The following is a 21,858-nucleotide window of genomic DNA, read 5'->3' on the forward strand; positions in this document are numbered from 1 at the left end:
TCAATGGGTAAACAACCTCATTTCGATCGTTCCTGAATATGGTGTTGCACTCTTGCCAACTGACATACAACAAGAAAATCGCCTGGGAAAATCTTGACCTTCCGATATTATCTTTGTCTCAAAAGAATTTGTTAATGGCTCCTTTCTCGGATTCTGAAATTAAATCAGCACTGTTTCACATCGCAAATGATAAATCCCCTGGGCCGGATGGTTTTACCTCGGCTTTTTTCAAGACACACTGGGAGGATACAGGACATTTTGTGATCTCGGCGGTGCAGTACTTTTTTGCTCATGGTTATATGTTAAAGGATTGGAATAGAACTTTCTTGGTTCTTCTTCCTAAGATTTATCAACCGGAGTTGGTGTCTCAGTTTTGGCCGATTGGGTTATGCAATGTTTTGTATAAATGTATTGCCAAATGTATCACGGGACGGCTGCGGGTGGTCCTCCCTTCTCTTGTTTTCGGATTTCAAAATGCTTTTGTTCCAAGCAGCCTGATCTCTGATAACGCTCTGGTAGCTCATGAGCTGCTCACCTTTATGAACAATTCAAAGGCTCGGAAGCGGTTTTATGCGGCCCTAAAGTTAGACATGAATAAGGCGTATGACAGAGTGCGGTGGGACTTCTTGAGTCAGGTTTTACGGGCCTTTGGTTTTCCCCTGTATTGGGTTCATATTATTGAGCAATGTGTTACAACCGTTTCTTATCAGGTTCTGGTGAATGGGAGTCTTACGCCTTCCTTTCGTCCACAGTGTGGTCTTCGGCAAGGAGATCCACTATCGCCATATCTGTTTGTTCTGTGTATGGAAGTGCTATCAGCCTCTCTTCGTCGGGCGAAACAACGGTCATTGTTTTCTGGTCTCCGTGTTTCTAGAGGTGGCCCTTCGGTTTCCCACCTCTTTTTTGCAGATGACTCGCTGTTGTTTTTCCAGGTTTCGCCGCAGGCTTGTGATAATGTACTGGCTATCCTTTCTGATTTTTGTTCTGCTTCAGGCCAGATGATTAATCTTCAGAAATCCTTTGTCAAGTTCAGCCCGAATACTCCCCCTGACTTTCGGGATTTCTTGTCCCGCAGTCTTCGACTTCAATCAAAGGATTCACTTGGGACTTATCTTGGCTTGCCGGTTGATATAGGGCGAAGTAAGGTCTCGGAGTTCAGGTTCTTGATTGATAAGGTTGCTAACCGTCTGTTCGCTTTTGCTTCCCTACCATTGTCGGCTGCTGCTAAACTGGTCATTATAAACTCGGTGTTGGTGGCTTCCTTTAATCACATTTTATCGGTCTTTAAGATTCCGTCTTCTGTTGCTTCCCATATTGACAGTATGTTAACTAGTTTCTGGTGGAGATCTTCTGGCTCTACTAAGGGCTTGGCCTTGCGCTCAGCTTCTCTTTTGCATTTGCCAAAAGGCTTGGGCGGTCTAGGTTTACGCAATGTTGCCTATTTTAACTCAGCCCTCCTTGCTGGAACTGGATGACGGATGATACATAATCCTCAGTTGATGGTTTCTCGCCTCATGTTTTCTAAGTACCCTTCTCTTGCTTCTATTTTGGGCGCTCGAGCGTCTCGGCCCTCTTGGGGGTGTCGGGGTTTACAGATGGCGATGTCTGCAGTAGTTCCGGGTGTCCGGTGGAAGGTAGGTGGTGGTAGGAGTGTTAGTATTACAGCTGACGACTGGGCTCCTGGTGGTCCGATTTTGTTTAAGTCTGGTTTATCCCAGTCGGAACTTCCGACTCATGTGTCTGATATCATTGATCCGCGTTCTAACGCGTGGGACCCCTCGAAGGTCCATCGGTTTTTCGATAGCCCAACGGCTAATCGGATTTTAAGTCTAGATCGTCCATTGAAGCTCATGGATGACTTTGTGTATTGGAAATTTACTAAAGACGGCTCCTTTTCTACGAAGTCTGCTTATGCCCTCTTGCTCATGCAGACTTCTAGGCGCTCTTATGGGGGATCTATTCCCTCTTCCTGGTGGGCGAAATTCTGGGGGCTTCCTCTCTTTCCTAAATGGAAGATCTTTGGCTGGAAAATAATTCAGTCTGGTCTTCCGGTGGCGGCAGCTCTAGTTGTTCGTGGCCTGTCTGTTGATCCTGTTTGCTGCTTTTGCCATAGGGAGCTGGAGACGACGGTGGACCATTTGTTCAGAGATTGTAACTTTGTTATCTCTTTATGGGTCGGTAGTTCTTTTCAGTTTAATAGTCGGGGTCTTCTTCGCCTTCCTTTTCCTCAATGGTTTTCCTCGATGATTTCACTGTTGAGGGTTGCTAAGGACTGGGAAAACTTGATGTGTTTTTTCGCTCTTTTATGGGCTATTTGGCTTTCGCGTAATAATATCAGGTTTCGGCATCAGGCAGTCTTGCCGGATGATGTTCTGCTTCTTGCTTCTTAGTGGTTTATGCGGGGTCAACAAGCTCAGGATTTCCACAACCGTCCTTTCTCGGGGGATCTTCGGCCTAGGATACCTAGTTCAGGTATGGTGGCCACTCTTTGTGGGGAGATTGCTTCAGAATTTGATATCTGTTTGATTTTTGATGGGGCTTGGTCGTCCTTGGACAATTCGGCTGGTGCGGGTTGGATTTTTCGAGATTGTGATTCGCTTGTAGTGCGAGGAAGGGGTGCCCGTGCTTCTTTCTCCTCTTCAGCTCTCCATTCTGAGTTACAGGCTTGTTACTGGGGGTTAAGACATGTATGCACAAGGGGTTTTCGTAGAATCCTCATTTTCTCTGATTGCGAACCTCTTTGTATGACGTTGGCCCAGAAACAACGTGACGACATTTCTCTCTGCTGGTTAATTCAGGATATTCGGGCTCTTTTGGCTACTGTTGAGGCATGCAAGATTCAGAAAGTTCCAAGGCAATGGGTATCTCTAGCGCATTGGTTGGCTGGGAAGACTCGTGTTCAGGAGTTTCTTTTTTGGTCTTTTTAAGTTGTTTGTTTTTCCTTTCTTAGTTTTTACTGTAAACAAAAAAAAAAAAAAAACAAGAAAATCGCCTCCTTTCAACACTCCTCCAAACTTTCATAGTCATATTATTGCTGAAAAGCTTTAGAAACCCTTGTTAAACCCTCATACTAGAGCAATGCTCTCACGCTTCATTGCAATCCATTCTCGGCAACTCCGACACCTTTCTATCACTCTTTCACCTCGTTCCCACCCTCCTATTCAATCCCCTCAAATCCCTAAATTCCAATCGACCAATTTCATCAATCACAGTCGCTATTTCTCCAGCAATGGTGAAAATGGAAATGGGGAAAAACCCACTTCAGATTTATGGAAAATCGGCTCAGAAACGAGTAATTTAGATGATTTTTTTAGTACCCATGAAGGGAATTTGACGGGGGATAAGGAGGAAGTGAGGAGAAAATCGAGGGTTTCTCAAGAACAATCATGGGTTGTTGGAGAAAGTGGGGATGGTGGTGATGGAGGTGTGTTTGATGAGTTTGGAGGGGGAGAGAGTGGTGGGGTGGGTGGTGAGAGGGTGTCGCCGTCGCCGGGGTTTCAGCCATGGAAATTAGAGGAGGAGGAGAGGGGGGATGATCTGTTCGGGCTCGAAGGCGGTGTTCGAGGTGAGGGAGGAAGTGATGGGACTGTGGAGGAGAGGGAAATGGTGAGTGCTGCTCAGAAATTAGAGCTTGAGAAGGAAGAACAAGCTCTCATGGAAGTCCTTAAAGGTGAATTTTTGACCTTTATCATTCAGTTGATCTGTATGATTGTATATTATTACTTGTGTCTATTAAAATTTCTGTAAATTTTTGTTTTTGATGCCAAGGTGTGCTTGTCAATTTCTGTTGCAATGTAGATACAAATACTAGATACATAGGATTGGCAAATTTTATACGTAGTATAAGTTTGGATATCAATCAATCAATCAAAAAGTTTGGGAATCAACATCAAAGCCTTAATCTCATAAGTTTGGAAATGTTAAAAGAAAATCTTTAGTAACATGTGTTGTAGCTACAAGGGATCATTTCGATTTCCTGCTGTCTCAATTCATTGATCCTCAACATTCAGTGTAGAAATCTATGTAATAAAATCTATCTGTATTCTTGCAAGGGATGTACCTGCAGCCAATAGTTTAGGCTTGGTAGTTAATTTGGTTATTGAAAATCTATCTAAATGCAGCCAATGCTGTGTGGATGCCGTCAAAATTGTTGAATTATGAAAGATTCCTGCTTAGGCTGTTATACATTAGATTTTGTTTAGATGGTAGCAAACAAAGTGAATCAAAACCAATTTCCTTATGCACTTACATCACGGTCTTGGGTAGGGAGGGAAGGATATAATACAAGTACACAGAAATTTTGTTTTCAATTTCGTCATTCATCCACCGAGGAAAGACAATAGCTAGCAGGACACATTAGGGCATTGAGTGCAGAATTGAAGAATAAACTGACGAAGATTAAAGGAACTTTCTTTTCTAACATTTGAAAAAATTAACACTCACTAACAATGTTCTGGCTTGGCTTATTACTAGTTTGTTGGAACTTGTCTACCTTTTCTGTTACTTGCATCTAGTGACAGAGAAATCGAATGCCATGTAATTGAAATTGAGGTTTTTACATCAGTGGGTTTCTTGTGCTAACACATAACAAGCAGTTTTTGTGAAGTGACCTTATCTCAACATTTTGATGCATCTTGTTGTAGTCAGAAGGTTATATTAATGGAGTTGGGTGGTTCTTAAATCTTAAGACATATATCATGCCAAAGTCATCTTTTTGTTGTAGATTGAACATAACTTGGGATGATCTAGATCACATGTACCCCTAGTTATACATGTCTCTCTGGTTCTCTTCCTGTTTCACCTTAATGCTATCTAATTTCAATGTCAAGATCTGCCATTTTGTGTCCCTATCACCTAGGAAGCTCGGACTCGGGTACGGGTGTCGGACTCGGGTATGGGTCCAAGTGTCAGACTCGGAATATTATAAAATTAAGGATCCGCGGACACGTTTTAAAAGAGTCCATATTTTAAATTTGGACTCAGGGACACGGCAATTTAAAAAATATTAGAGTTGAAGGTAAGTAAAAATAGGTCAAAGTAGAAGTTTAGAGTAGTACTTATTGTTCAGCTTTTAAAAAAAATATAAAAGTAGTACTGTAAAAAAGAAAAGAAAGAAACAGTAAATAAGATTATAAATCACGTGAGTTTTCCACCCACCTCCACATTCACTATTTCAATTTTCAAGACTGCCTACCCCACCCATGTTAAAAAAAAAAAAAAAAAAGAAAACAGAAATTGCAGTTGAAGTTGAATGGTCGAGAACTCGAGACTCAAAGAACCAGTTTTCAGTCGCCGGCAAAGAAATCCAGCAACTTCTGGGTGTCAAACTGCTCGTTTTTCACTTTCGATCAAAAACCCTAAGGTTAGGCTCTTGGTTTGGTGAATCTGTCCTCCTATTTTAGATCTAGGGTTCACAATTGGCGAGTCCACTTTTTCACGCAAGGGTCCGACCCAGATTTCGTGTCCGCACCCGGGTCGCGTCGTGTCGACACGGGTACGGCTGGGTGTTTGGCCGAGTCCGAGCTTCGCAGCCTATCACCCTGCAGATTTAGAGAAGCAGCCTTTTCTGTTTTGTTGTTTATGTTATTGAAGTCTATGTTGCTTTGTTCAGGTCCAAACCGTGCTTTTGGTGACCTCGTTGCTGCATCTGGAATCACTGATGCAATGCTGGATAGCTTGATTGCCTTGAAAAATTTCCAAGATATTGATGGATTGCCTCCTTTGACACAAATAGAAGATGAGCGTTATCAGAAGACTTTTAGAAAATCATCAAGATATGAATTGGAGCTTCAGAAACAGGAGGAAGCTGCAAAGGCAAGGGTTAGACAGGTGGATGAGAAAGGAAGAGCTTACGGGACAGGAAGGAGAAAGTGCAGTATTGCTCGAGTTTGGATTCAACCTGGCGAGGGCAGTTTTTTGATTAATGACAAGATGTTTGATGTCTATTTCCCGATGCTTGATCATCGTGCAGCTCTTCTTCGACCATTTGCTGAGACAAAGACATTAGGTCTTTGGGACATCAAATGCACCGTGAAAGGAGGTGGTACCACAGGTTAGCTTTTCTTAACCCTCTTCCCCCAATTCATATGGATTTGGGTTGCTTTTTAACTATAAAGTCAAGGAAAGCTCCACACTTCATTGAACTTGTGATTTCAGTGTTTGAACTTAAAAAGTGTTATTTGTATCAAATGCATGCTGGAAGCCTGGAATATAGTGGTTTAAGATTCTGCTTAAATACATGTATATGGTGGATTCCCACAATGTGATTATTGACTGATTCAGATCAATTGATGTTTCTTAAACTAGCAATTGGCTAGTAATGTGTTAGCTTTGAATCTGTATGATGTGCTTTACCTATTGAACTTGGTCTGCATAGCATAGTGTCTTTTGAAATCTCCATAATCTTAAAGGTGGAGACTTTCTCAATATCATTGATATAATATTTCATAGTTTTAGTTTGGCTTTAAAATTTTAAGAGGGAACTTCAAAAGAGCTTTTAGTTTCTTCTAAAATATGAAGATAAATGTTGTGGATGTGTCTATCTATATCTTTCTAGGGAATTATCAATTTGATTCTTAAAAAATGAACTTTTCTCCATCTACCTCATAAAAATCGTCCACCTTTCTGTTCTCTTAGGTTAATGAATGCTTATTTACCCAATTTTTTTCCTCTGGTCCCACTAATACCATGCTATTTGTTAATGTCCATACATTAAATCTAACCCTTAATCACTATGTCTTTGGAATGGAATGGTGGAGGAGATTTTAGATGTCACCAAGGGGATGTTGCCCCATATACTAAAAGAGGGCTAAGGATAATAAGTGGTTTTTTGAGAAGCGCCAAGTATCACTCAAAGACTAAAACTTGACCCAGCTGAGACTTGAATCCTTGAAGAGGGAATCTGTACGCTCACAATTGTGTTTGTTTCTTTTCATGTATTAACTTGGATAAAAATTATCATTAGTTGTTTAGGGCACATTCAGCATCATTGCTAGTTTCTTGTTTTTGTTTTTTAGAGTTTAAAATACTTAAAAGCTGTAATTTGAACTTAAAACTAGCCATACCTGTACTAATCATGTTAATTTTGAATACTCATCACTGAAAATTGGTAGTCACCTTTTTTGGTAGTCATATTTTTGTTTTTTGTTTTCAAAAAAATGGAAAACTGGAAACAAAAAACGACGAACAATCCCTTAGCCAAAGGTTTTTCTTAGTGGCTGTATTCTACAGTAACATTTGAGTGAAACATCCTTTCGAAATTTCTCTTTGAAAGTCATTGAATGATAAATCATCTTTTATTGCAATTCCCACAACGTTGAAATCTGGATATACTTCTAGAATCGTAAGATAGATTGCTAGGCTATTTCCTTGGGGGTTAAGAAACTTTAGGCAATATCTAATGCCCATTTTCACTAATGGACTGTAAAATGAGCATGTAAGGCTCAAAAGAAATTTCAATATAGTGCTTAGTGTTAGGCTGTGTTGTCGAAGTATTATCTATACTGACTACAGCAGGGTTTCTTTTTATTATTTTGCTCGGTTCTTTTATGTATTTTGTTTTAACTCTTGCTTCACTTTGTACCTCCTGTCTAAGCAGACAGTCTAGTTGGTGATGTTGACACCTTTCGACCACTGTGACAATGATTTGACTTATAATGGCCGCTTCTTCAAGTTTGTAGAAGAGTTAGTGGGGTTTGGGGTCCGACTCTTAGTGCTTAAATGGATAAGCAAATTCTTCAATCTAAATTTAAGGTAGTGTTCATTATCCAACTCACTTGGGTACAAAGTGCACTTGTAATTGAGGATTAGCAGTCCTTTCTTCAACCTTACCAAAAGAGGCAAGAGTTCCACTTTTTGGTTATCAAATGCTGGCGTATGTAATTATTTTTCAAGTATGGTTAGTGTGTTACAGGGGATGATGTGTGTGAAGACACAATTGATCTCAATAACTAAGTTAGAATAAGAGCTATAGTTTCAGGAGATTGCTACATGATGAGTTGATGACTGCACAGGAAAAGAAATTTCAATATTAAGCTATTATATCAAAATATTAAAGTAGATGTTATAAGTGTGCCCTGAAAGCACCTACATATCAGGGACTTTGTTCCCCTTCAGGCTTGCCATATGATGTGGCTAGCTCTTAAGATAGTTGCAAGTTAGCCCCGATAGACAGATAAGGGTGTTATTTTCCCCTTTGGAGATTAGGGTGGTCTGGTCTAGATGAGGCGATGGAGTATCATCATGTCTTGTGTTTGTTTTGTTGTAATCCCTTGGAATTTCTAGGGTTGTTTGGGTTTGTCTGGAAGAGGTTGTTTGAGCGTTGTTGTAGATAATTACTTCCTTTGTTTACTGATAGTTCTACCCTATTGACTTGTAACGTATTCCATCACACAACTTTGTCCTTTAGTATTAATAGTTCTCTATTAGTAAAGATTGTTAAAGAAATTTGATGTATTGAATATATATGTATATACACACACATATGTATATATACATATATGTATGTATACATATATATATATACATACATATACATATATACATATATACATATACATACATATATATATATATATATATATATATATATATATATATATATATATATATATATATATTATATATATATATATATATACATATATATACACACACACACACACACACACACACACACACACACACACACATATATATATATATACACACACAGAGACAAATCTAACAAGATCCCACATTGTTGTGTTATTCCTTTGGTATTATTAACCAAAGAAGGTCAAAGTTGAGTAGTGATAATACAATAGTTGTACCATGTGCATGGTACAACCAAGATTATTTTTGGGCACATCTACTCATTTGGAACTATCCTAAATGAGTAGATTAGCCAAGAGAATAGTCTTGGTTGTACCATGCACATGGTTGTACTGGTTGTTCTATAGAAATTGCTAAAACTTGAGAAAATAATAAAGAACATCCAAGTATGGCTATAAGATTTGCTGTGCAATTTTGGTGTATAGGTATTGGGGTGTAGATGGAAAGACTGATGAGAGTAAGAAATTTTTTGGCCAATGCTGTTTGGTGCTTTTGTTTGTGTTCACATAAGGATTTTCAGGAATAAAAAAGGTTATGTATGGATGGAGTGTAATGGTTGTGAGTAACAAGGATGGTAATAATTAGTAAAAGGAATAGCAGCAAGTCTTAACAGCTAGCTCGCTAATTATTCACTGAATGATATTTTTTATATTTTACTAGTGTTGTTTAAAGTATGTAATTAAATGGCGGCTGATTATCAATTTGTTATTCAAATGAGGTTTTGAGGGAAGAAGGGTTGATGCTGATCAGCTGATGGATATTGAAGAATTGTTAATTTTATCATTGCCTATGATCACTTTGAATAGATGTATGTCATGCATCTAAACAAAAGGATTGAAGCAAATTCTATACCTAACCTGACATGGTAGCTCATTTTTTACCCTATGAACTTTTGTCTCTCCTTGTAACATATCTGTACCTGGTTCTCTCCTATGTAGCAAGTTATACATGCCCCTCCATCAGAAAAAGGTCTTCCCATTGTCACTTAAGTAGCAAAATTGTGAATGAATCACCGCTGACCATCAGTTTCTGTCACCTCTCTCATGAAATGTTCAGCCTTGATGCTAATTCCTTAGCTTTTAGAATATCCTAGGAAAGGATGGATTCTTAGCTCACTACCTACCTGGATCAAACCTGAAAATACTTGCACTACCTGTTATGTGGATTTGTATATGAAGCACCTAATTGTTAGGTATAGAAGGGGAAATAACAGTATCCCATGCTTAAAATAGCTATGACATTAAATATTTTAGGGTATTTGTATTTAGCCTCACTCTACGTTTGTTTAAAGCATTGCCAATGAAGCTGAATGAATTATTGTTGGCATTTGGCAATATGGTAATGTTACTAATTTGAGTTATTGGAATTATTAGATCAAAATAGCTCAATAAACTTTGTATGGCTGTAGTTAGTCAAAGCACTAAAATCAAGGGTTTAAGCAAAACAGCCTTTGTACATTGCAGTGTAAGGCATACATTATCATCAAAAAGGCTCCATACATCATGTGACCTTCTTCACCCCCAGGGAAAGATTCTCATTTAAAATGCTGGGATAATGATTATGATTCTTCTCAACCAAATACTTTGTAGGGATTAGGGTAAAAGTGTAGGCCAGGTTATATTTTAGTATGGCTCATTTTCTACTGTCGTGTTTTTCTTAAAGTTGTTTAAGCTGGAAAGATATGCCAAACCACACTAGCTCTGCCCCTTAGGACATGCAACAAGTTCTTTATACATTTGTGGAGCTAGATAATGTGATTGATTGCCTTACTATGTATAAGCAGTTTTAATTTTATCATGTGTAATTTGTTTTACAAAATCACTTCATAGAACAAGAGTTTCTGCTGACTAAGGGGTAAAAAGAACTTTTCAGACAGAAGTTTCCAAAGTTGTGTACGATGTTGAAGACTACCCAAGTAGGGCTTATAAATTCTCTTATAAATAAAATTTTAGTGTCAATTATTATATGGGAGCAATAATCATTCACCGTACCATATGGGTAGAGGGACGCACTATGCGGTGGCAAATGGAAGGATAAACCCTGAAAATCTTGGTGAGGGAAATTATAAAAAAACTCTAATGGCCCATCTGGTAGGTAGTAATAAATAGTGGTATTGAGAATGAATATATATGTACATATGACCAAAAATTATTATGCAATATGCTCATGGTAATTCCCAAAATATCTCTATTTCTTCATAAAATTTCATTGCCATCCACTATCGCTTGAGAGGTATTGTGTGTGATTGTTATTTATGAAGAAAAAAACAAGATTGAAATTGAGTTGCATTAATGTGTACATGAATTACATTTGACTTCATTCACAATACTATAATTTATTATTATCTACCAAATGGGCTGTTAAAGAATTACCCTTATGGCCTGTTTGGAAATCAGATTTTCATTTGAAATTCTGGATTTGGCCCAATTACCTTGTTTGGATGTGCTTTGAATTTGGGAATTGGATTTGGCCCAATTCCAAGATTATGAAGACATAAGTTTATTTTGATAAAATTGAAATTCCAACTCTAAACCCATCATTTCAAATTCCAACACTCAGTAAAATAAAAATAAGAAGAAAAAATCACGACTTCCAATTTCTCTTGCTTGGCTCCCAATTTTCTCTCTCCTCCATTGAAACAGGTTGTGTCCTCCTCCATGCTTTCTCTCCTCCATTAGACTGTACTCTCGATTCTCCATTGAAGCGGTGAGTGAGCCTTTTGTGCCATTGAATCCCTTTCTTCATCCTCATCCTTTTCATGATTATCATTCCTCGTTGCCGTAACAATTCACGGCATTTATTTACTGGAAATTTATGGAATTCAAGTTGGGATTATGAATTTAGAGCACGATTTGGACAACAACAGTAGGCATACACACGATTTTCCATCGTTAATCCGACAACTATGACATTTGAAGACGATTTCTTGGGCCAAATATGAGACGGAGTTAGGGTTACGGTGAGAAGCAATTGACGGTGAGTTGAAGTTGTTGATGATGATCTGATCCCGATTTGACCGATCATGAGAGAGAAAATGTGTTGAAGAAGTTTTTTTTTTTTTTTTTTTTTTTTATATATATATATATATATATATAGTAATGTTGAAGAAGAATTCAAGCTTCAAATTATATAAAAATGGCATATTATTCTAAAAAATACAGTGAATTTTAAATGATTGAATTGAAATTCTAAGTTTTCCCAAACAAAGTATTTAGATTTGAAAGTCTGTAATTGAAATTTCAGAATTGAAATTCCAAATTTGAAATGAAATGCTAGTATCCAAACACTATCTTAAGGCATGCCTGGAATTCCAGAAATTATGAAGGGGGTAATATCTAATGGGGTAGATTCTACTTGAGTATTGATTTAGAGAGTAATAATTCATTTTCTAAGGTTTAGCAACAATGCTGGGCTAAAGACCACCACTTCATGGCAATCGACGGCAGCCACCATGTCGTCGATCATTTTGAGATCACCACAAGCATCGCCTCACTTGAAGGATCAAAAGCCCTAACCTTTTGTTCAACTGTCTCTTCAACCAATGGCTCCGATTCAAGATACATGTTCGTAATTCGCTGGAATTGATATTATGGCGGCTATTATGGCGGCCAACAACTTCAATTCGGCAGAGGAATATGGAGGTGAAGGAGATAGTATATAGCAAGGGAGAAGGAAGATGCAGTATAACAGAGGAGAGTGCTTTTTTTACAGGGGAAATAGTTATGCTAGGGGGGAGGTGGGTGATTATTAACTCCCTTTTAGGGGAATAGATTACCCCACTAATCAATTACCCTAGATCCCAACTTTAAAAAAAAGTCTAGAATTATTACTCGTGTATATTTTCCCCTCCCATTACACCCATTCCAGGCAGCCCCTTAGTCTCCTCTCCAAGTGTCCAATCACATGCTTTACTAAAAGACCATACCTCTAATTATCCTTGAAAGTTTTCCCCTTTCCTGTAACCCTATGGAATGTGCTTGCAGATGACATTCTATTCCATGTATGGAAGCCTTCCTAAAGGTAAGGGGCCCTTGTTTTGCTAACTGCTTAGTAAAGGCATTCTAGTTTATCTTTGTGTATTAACATTTCGTGAAACAGTTTTTTCTCTTCAGCAGATTATTGAAGACCTTAACCGTTCTAACTTTTAAGGTTTTGTTACAACAGTGTCCTTATCCACTAGTTAACAATTTGTTGATATTTTATCCAAAACTTCACACGTCACAAACAGCAGTTGTGTCACCACCATTGCCAATAATCATGACTACAATGCATAAATCATCTGTGCTGTCAGTACATGACACACTGCTCTCTTTCTCTGAGTTCCCCTCCTTTTTTAGGTCAGCCAGAAAAACAAGTAACATTGAGAAGAATGAGAACCACTAGTTGAAAGGTTTGGTTGGAGTGAGTGGTGGCTGCAAGGGTATTGGTGGTGGTTGGGGGGTGGTATGTAAAAGAGAGGTAGATTTTTTATTTCCTTGTCTTTCTTTTTATTTTTCATATGAAAGATATAACCTGTTTATTTAGCTTTAAGAAGACCAGGAAGACAGGAGAGGATTACTTACTGTGTTACTCTCTGTCATCATTTAGGGAAATCCATAACCTAAGCATATTTGTAAAAACTCAAGGTCAATTTGACCACTTTGCTTAACATCAAGATTATTCATTATAATCTAATATAAATGTATTATTCCATGTAAACGATAAAGGACTCTTAATGTCTATTGTCTAAATAAGAGTTAGTGAGAGACCAAAGGTTAGATCGTTAGACCATCATTTACGGAGTTATCAAGCAATGAAGCTTGGTTTGGATGTTGGTATGAGAATATTATTATTGGGTATCTTTGAGATACATTTGAGCTTGTTTTACTTGTTGCTGTCCTTTTTTAGAGTTACAGCAGTGCTGCTGAACATGCTCGAAGGCATTTGTGATCTTGACCGTCAGAGGGGTCATGGGAGCTTGGTTCACTCTTCTCTTGTTAGTTTGCTGATTTGGTGGTGCATTATATGATTTAGATCAGTCAGAAAATTGAAAACTGTAATACATGTGTTTGTTTTGCAATTCATTAAGCTGGTTATGCTGATATCATGTGGCTCCATCTTTTACTAAAGCACTGGTGAAGTTCATGTCTTCTATCAGAGCAATCTCTACTGTTTTTCCCCCACCTTTTGGACTTGTAGGTTTTCTAGTTTTTGTTCCAGCAATTACTGTAACTGAATTATCAATTTTGAGTTTTTAGTCTTTGGTGTGAACGACAATTGCTTATTATAGCGGCACTCAAGCAATTGGCTGCTGTTTCTTGCATGTATTCACATTTTCCTTTTCAATTGGAAGATTATCTAAACTTATACAGTACTTCGCATGAACTTGTCTAAATCTATGTTAGTTGTGCATCGAACTTGTGTAGCCTTCCCTGGACTCGAATGATTTCATTGGAACTTGCAAAAACTTTGTTTTACTTTATTTTTCTGGAACTTATTTATTTAAGGAGGAAAAAGAATTAATCCTAACTTTATTTTTTGTTTGGAACAGGTCAAGTTGATGCAATCCGTTTAGGGATTAGCAGGGCATTGCAATGTTGGGAACCTGGGTTGCGCCCTCCACTCAGAGAAGGTATAGAATCCTAGTCACTCGCAAAGCATTTTCTAGCCTATTACATTATTGTTTTGGCATTGTATTCTTATTCTGCAGCTTTTCATTCCTACCATTCTAATGATTCTTTGCATCACATTTCAGCTGGGTTTTTGACAAGAGATCCTAGAGTCGTGGAGCGTAAAAAGCCCGGTAAAGCTAAAGCAAGAAAGAGCTTCCAATGGGTCAAGCGTTAACATGTATCACTTCACAACACCCTCAGTTATTTTTTGTTGTAGGGGGGAATCTATTCGCCCCATGGATGTCGTAACTCCATAGATCAGAAGTAGTTACATCTTTTTGCTTGAAACGCGATTCTGGAAACTGTTGATGCAGAATTTATCCCTTTTTTCATCACTTTCATTACCTATAGGATCCTTTTTCCTGGTCAAAAAAACAACACAATTTTATTTTTTTCGGGTCCCTCGAACGATAATTTAATCTTGAATCGTTCAGTTAAAGACTCCCATAAAACACGGCTGCATTGCATGCACATTGTACAGCCGTTTAGTGTACACAAAGGCCAAAAGGCAGAAAAAAGTGTGATGATATGTGCTTATTCTTTTGCGTTACAAGATAATGATGGAAATATTCCTGAAAATGACATTTTTGAATTGATGATATTGGTTGTACAAGTAATTTAATTGCATAGATTATACGGCTATTTTGGGTGGAGTATAATTTATTGAAGGACTATTTCGTTGAGTTGATTATTCTCCATGCAATAAATGGTTATCTTCCCCTTCTAACGGAACAACCTCAAAAGGAAAGAGAACCTTTATCATTGGAATCAAGACTAACTAAACCCAAATTCTCTTGAACAAACTTTTGTGAACTAAATTAATTATTCCTGTTGAAATGAGCTGAGTGGATAGTCAATGTATAAGTGATTATATATTTAGAAAATACTCGTATTATTAATATTATAAATGAAAATGTCTCTTATCTCCATTTAACTAAGTTTTTTTTTATTATTATTATTATTTTTTGTAAGAGTACATATAATTATTATCTTTTACTTTTCGGCCTCAAATGATTGAATTATTTACTTATGCGATGTTTTTTTTTTTAATGGGAATTTATAAGGAGTATCCGTATTTCATATGACATTAATACGTATTTCAAAGGATAATAATATGAAAATTACAATACAATAAACAATTACATTACTTTCCTTTTTTTAGGGAAATCACATTACTACATTCCATTAACTTGAAACAAATTTATCAACCCTACAAGCCTACATAGAAAACTTCAAACTTAAGTTATATTCCTTTATAAATAAAATCAAATAAATTATTTTTTTAAATTATAATATCTTTATATCATTTAGTATCCAGATATTATTTTGTAAAACCGATAATTTTTCCTTATTTTTTGGAATAAATTGTGCCCAACACAAGTCCCACAACACACCCCCTCAAAACGCATCGTTTCAACATCCACACTCCTTCCCCTAACCCTAAAACGCAGCGTTTTCAAAAAAATCAATTTGAATTAGCCGAACACCACCACTCACTCTTCTCTTATCAGTTATCACCCCTTCTCTCTCAAAACCCTAGCCCGCCATAACCAATCCTTCAATTTCTCTCTCTTAACTTTCTCTCTCCTCCAAAACTCCAACCTTTCATCAATGGCGTCAACAGCTTTACGCTCACCATCTCTTCAAAACCCCACTTTTCTCTCTCCTCACCCTTCTTCTCTCTCCTCTAAAACCCTCTCAAAACCCTGTTTTTCCCCCTTTTCATCCCCCCAAAAACCCACCTCCCTCAAATCCTCAATCAACCCTATTTCCCCCTTTTTCTCCCCCAAAAATCAACACCCAGATAACGACGAAAAATTCATCGATGTCTACGATGATAAACCCCGCGAAGAATGCGGCGTTGTCGGAATTTACGGCGACTCCGAGGCGTCGCGTCTCTGCTATCTCGCGTTGCATGCTCTACAACATCGTGGGCAAGAAGGTGCTGGAATCGTCACTGTAAACGACGGCGTTTTGCAGAGTATTACTGGAGTTGGGTTAGTTTCAGAGGTTTTCAATGAGACGAAACTTGACCAGTTACCGGGAAAATCAACGATTGGTCATGTTCGATATTCGACTGCTGGGTCTTCTATGCTTAAGAATGTTCAACCGTTTGTTGCCGGTTACCGGTTCGGCTCAGTGGGTGTTGCTCATAATGGTAATTTAGTTAATTATAAAGCTTTGAGACAAAATTTGGAAGAAAATGGTTCAATTTTTAATACTAGTTCTGATACTGAAGTTGTGCTTCATTTGATTGCTATTTCTAAGGCTAGACCATTTTTTTTGAGGATTGTTGATGCTTGTGAACAGTTAGAAGGGGCTTATAGTATGGTGTTTTTGACCGAGGATAAGCTGGTGGCGGTTCGAGACCCGTTCGGGTTTCGCCCGCTTGTTATGGGTAGGAGGAGTAATGGGGCTGTTGTTTTTGCTTCGGAGACTTGTGCACTTGATTTGATTGAGGCTACTTATGAAAGGGAAGTGTATCCTGGTGAGGTTTTAGTTGTGGACAAAGATGGGGTTCAGTCATTGTGTCTGATGCCTCATCCTGTGTCCAAGCAGTGTATTTTCGAGCATATATACTTTTCGTTGCCGAATTCGATTGTGTTTGGTAGGTCTGTGTATGAGTCTAGGCGAGCATTTGGTATAATCTTGGCTACTGAATCGCCGGTTGAGTGTGATGTGGTTATTGCTGTGCCTGATTCTGGTGTTGTTTCTGCTCTTGGGTATGCTGAGAAGGCCGGTGTGCCGTTTCAGCAGGGTTTGATTAGGTCTCATTATGTGGGTAGGACGTTTATTGAGCCTTCCCAGAGGATTAGGGACTTTGGTGTGAAGCTTAAGTTGGCACCAGTGAAGGCTGTTTTGGAGGGGAAGAGGGTTGTGGTTGTGGATGACTCGATTGTTAGGGGAACTACATCATCGAAAATTGTTCGATTGATCAAGGAGGCTGGTGCAAAGGAGGTACATATGAGGATTGCTTGCCCGCCCATCATTGGCTCGTGCTATTATGGTGTTGATACTCCTAGCTCTGAAGAGCTCATCTCAAATAGGTTGGATGTGGAGCAAATTAGGGAGTACATTGGGTCTGATTCGCTTGCGTTTTTGTCTATTGATAGCTTGAGGAAAATGCTGGGTGACGATTCACCCAACTTTTGTTATGCTTGTTTTTCAGGGGAGTACCCTGTTGAGCCCAAGGAGGGAAAAGTAAAGAGTATTGGTGATTTTGTTGACGATGGCTTGACTGGAGTTCTCGATTCCATTGATGGTGCTTGGGTTCAAGGGCCTAGGCATAAATAAAAAGCACTCGTATTTGTAACCATTTCAGATAATTACCTATCCATGATCGTCTTACCCCCACCTCTCCTCCCTTTCCCCGACTTTTCTTAGGAGCGTACAGAAATTGGATGTAGGATCATTTTATTTGTTGCAAAAGAGTTGAAGAATGACTCCAAGATGCAGAAGACTAGATAAAGGCGTGTTCTGAGCTTCGTCTCAGAAGTAGTTCTGATTTAAGGACTGAACGGTTGTTACTATAGATTTTGCATTTTGACAATTTTGATTTTTATGTCCTCTTGTACTCTTGCTTCCATAATATACAAGGTTTCTTGAACTCGGAACTTTCTAATTTGACTGATTCTGTTTACGCAATTATTGCTGAGTAAACTCCCCTGCACCTGTGTGGCTTTTCCCCTATCCTCCTTTTGCTGGTGATGAACGGGGCTAGTTTTAAGTCCTCAAAAGCATCTGTATATGGAGTGTGTTGAATCTGTTGATGCCATAGGTTTAACTTTAGCGTTTGGAATTGGCTTTTTCATTATGACTTGGCTCATATATGGACTGTGCTAGTTTCCCTGGCTAGCTTATAATCCAAGTTTTTCGTCGATATTGATTATGAATGGAATTGAGGAAGATTAATGTAGTATCACCATGAATGTCCTGTGTCTCTGCTCCTAGTCATCTGTTTTCTAGCCAAGTAATCCAAGGTCATGAACCACTGTTTTCATTGGTGTTGATTCGGGCGTCTGAATCAGTTTGGGTTCAGTGAGATACACTTGAAACCAAACTATTTTTCTCCTCTACTCTCAAGTGTTGTGACAAATTTAGGTGCTACAAATTTCTACAAGTAATACCTAGTTAGGCATTTAGACTTTCACTATTGCATTTTCACCCATGACAGTCAATGTGACCCCTTTATATCTGCCAATTTCTCAATCACACTTTATTTATGATTCAATTTTAATTAACGTGTCTAATTTTACTTTGTCAATGTGCAATTTTCAGTTATCAGTATCTCTAACGACTCTTAACTAATTATAATTACATAGAGAAGGCTGATTATCATATTACACATACTTCATATTACTCTTATTGGGACGATATCTGTAGAAATTGGCACTGCATATAAGGTATCAATATTCCTTCACTACGCCCATAGGGTTCCTCAAAATTAGTATTTTCTAGGTCGGAAATAATCAAATTTCTCTGAAAATTTGACTATTTCCGATCCAATTCCTTTATTTCTTCACTTTTTGTTTTCAATTTCAATAAAATTACATTCTTTGAGTGTAGTACTACTTTTCTTTAGTTTAGTATAGTAGAGGTTGTTCATAAATTAATATTTATGCCAGATTGAATACAAGGTTAATCTTTTTTCATTGTTATAACATATCATAAACCCCTCGTTAAGAAAGGGTGATGTAAAAGAGAGTAAGAAAAATATATGATTTGCAACAACAATTATAAATTTGTAGAAACATTATTTGTATTTAAAGGTCTGCTCTTTCATCTTAATTTCAGTTCAGTTCAGTTTATTTCAGTTCAGTTCCTAATTTTCTTCTCTCATAAATAATTTAGCTCAGTCCAGTTCAGTTCAATTCAATTCAGTAAAAGAGAATAGACCTTAACTCAATTATTATATATGAAGTTATTTGTTAGGTATAAACCTCTCATGTCGTATGAATTTTATTTAATAATTAGAGTTTCTACTCCTACGATGCTACGAGTATTCTATTAGAACAATTCACGCGGCTCAATGTGATTTTCCAATTTTTTTTACTTAATTAAAAAATTCATAATTGGGCATAAAAAGCTACCATTTCTATGCAATTCTGAAATATCACACTGGTACCGAGATTTTATCAATATTTTGTTCCAATTTTGTCTTTTTTTGGAAGTAACCATGTGAGAGTCATTAAGGTTCCCTTCCCTCATTGGTAACCTATTTGTTTTTGCTCGATAGTCCATACTAATAAGTACACTCTAAGCTCCATAATAAATACTCCTATATTTTGGGATGAAGGGAGTAATAACCCACTCTCAAAATAAAAGAAATTTTGATAACAATATATATCCTATTTTGCTACTTAATCAGTTTTGAGAAAATACAAGCTTATATTTATTATATATATATATATATATATATATATATATATATATATATATATATATATATATATATATATATATTAAAAAAAAAAACATTAATCAATCAATGACATTTAAACTCTCATAGGGTCAGCACAAAATATTTCAATTGAAGTGGTGGGTAGATGAGATTTTAACCTGTGATCTTTGTGTCACACTAGCTCTCGATATCAAGTTAAAGAACTAATTCAACTAAAAGCTTAAGTTAATAATTGAACCCAAGATCGATTAATTATATATTCCTACACTCTAAAGCATGTATCTTTCCCTACACCCCCACTTAAACGGCATCGTTTGATCTCCAGTGCCCCATTATCCATTTATTCACTGCCATAATATAACGTCATCTTTGTCAAGGCGCATCTCTTATCCTTCTTCAGTTTTCTTCTTCTTCTCTCTCTCTCTCTCTTTTTCTTTTTCTATTTTTTTTTCATCATTTTCGATTTGTGGCTGCCACTATATCATTGGGTTGGTGATTATAGCTCAATTGTTCTTATGGTTTTGTACATTGATTTTTTAAAAAATAAACTAACCTTTTCTGATCTAAGTTGATGTTTCATTGTAGTTCCTTATTGAATTTGGCATGATCTAGTTGATCTAAAGTGCAACTTTGATAATTTAACAAAAAATAAACAAAGTGAACTTCATTGCTCAAAATTGGATGCTAATAAGCCTTCAATAATCGCATTGTTCGATATATATATGATGTTCATTCTCATTTAGTAAAATGTTCATTTTTAAATTGTTACATGTTTCGGTCATTTATCCACTAATAATAGATGTACATTTGATTCTTGATATTTCTTCATTTTTGTATCGTAAAATTCTCATTATAAAGTTATAACATGGGTATATAATTAATCGCATTTTGAACGATGTAAACTTTAATTTTAAATTTAAATCCATGTTTATTCTTATAATAAAGATACATGGTCAATCTCATATAAATAGATGTTCATGTTGAAATTACATTATAATGTAAGATTGTTATGTATAGTATGAAGTCGTAAGTAATTTAATTAAGTATATGTGGTACTTAGCTTTTAAGTCACAACTAATACAAAAATATATATTATGCAAGCAACAAAAGACTAAGGGCCTATTCATATTTACTGAACTGAGCTGAACTGAACTGAACTGAACTGATTGGAACTGAACTGAACTGAACTGAACTTAATTGAGCTGAAATGAATATTTTATGTGAGAGGGAAATTAAGAGCTGAACTGAACTGAACTGATTGGAACTGAACTGAACTGATTGGAGCTGAACTGAACTGAACTGGACTGAAATTAAGTAAATATGAACAGGCCCTAAATACAATGAGTAGGGAGCTTTAACTGTTTAACCCCATATAATTTTAATGCTTGTTAATTTTCATGTCATGTTCATTATCATTCCAATGTATGTTCATATATGTATGAGTAGATGCTCATTTACATATTATGTTGATCATGTTAGTTTCTACACTTATTTTTCATGTCATATATATATGTAGAGGGTATTATGTTCAAATTTACTAAAATTTAACTGCTTTTAAATAAATTTGGTGTTCTTATGGCTCATTCACATGTAGATACATAGTCAATAATAGATTTGATGTTCTTACCAAAGTCTTATGCTCATTCTCATGTAGCAGATATATAGTCAAGATATTAATAGATGTATATTTTGAATCTTTAGTAGATGTTTATTGGGACATTACAATTGTTCAATCCCATAATTTAAATGCACAGTCAAGATATTTATTATATTTTCTTTGAATTACATACTAATATTTTACTAATAGATGTCCATTCTTGTATTGAAATATATTCATCTAGATATGGATGCATGTTCATTGTCATATTAATACATGTACATCAAGTTAGTGAGCTCTAGATGATATTTGGGACTTTCATATATTGACAATACAAGTAAAATGATAAGTTGATAACTATAAGAGATCAAATTGATTGCACAACCTATAGTGTCTATCATTTAATGATTTAAACAACGGATATGTCTTTTAGTTAAATGTTCATTTTCATTTTGTTAAATGTTCATTTATATATTAGTATATATCACATATTAATAAACGATCATTAGAATTATGATAAATGTCCATATTTTCATACTAATATATGATCATTTCCACATTGCTAAATGTTCATTCATATATAATGGTTTGTACATATATTGGCTAATGTTCATTTT

The 21,858-nt window shown here is 36.7% G+C and overlaps 2 protein-coding genes across 2 annotated transcripts; both read left to right on the forward strand.

The window, feature by feature from the left end:
• Positions 1 to 3,008: 3,008 nt before the first annotated feature.
• Positions 3,009 to 14,792, forward strand: LOC145594706 (small ribosomal subunit protein uS9m-like). The gene is made up of 4 exons (XM_081651038.1): positions 3,009 to 3,670; positions 5,612 to 6,052; positions 14,123 to 14,203; positions 14,327 to 14,792. The coding sequence occupies exons 1-4, from the start codon at positions 3,079 to 3,081 to the stop codon at positions 14,416 to 14,418; spliced, it is 1,206 nt and encodes a 401-aa protein (XP_081507164.1). The 5' UTR covers positions 3,009 to 3,078; the 3' UTR covers positions 14,419 to 14,792.
• A 950-nt stretch (positions 14,793 to 15,742) lies between these two features.
• On the forward strand, positions 15,743 to 17,854 carry LOC145594707 (amidophosphoribosyltransferase, chloroplastic-like). The gene has a single exon (XM_081651040.1). The coding sequence runs from the start codon at positions 15,855 to 15,857 to the stop codon at positions 17,535 to 17,537; it is 1,683 nt and encodes a 560-aa protein (XP_081507166.1). The 5' UTR covers positions 15,743 to 15,854; the 3' UTR covers positions 17,538 to 17,854.
• Positions 17,855 to 21,858: the final 4,004 nt, after the last annotated feature.

Source organism: Chenopodium album, chromosome 19 (assembly GCF_948465745.1).
Source record: "Chenopodium album chromosome 19, dcCheAlbu1.1, whole genome shotgun sequence".
Lineage (NCBI taxonomy): Eukaryota > Viridiplantae > Streptophyta > Magnoliopsida > Caryophyllales > Amaranthaceae > Chenopodium > Chenopodium album.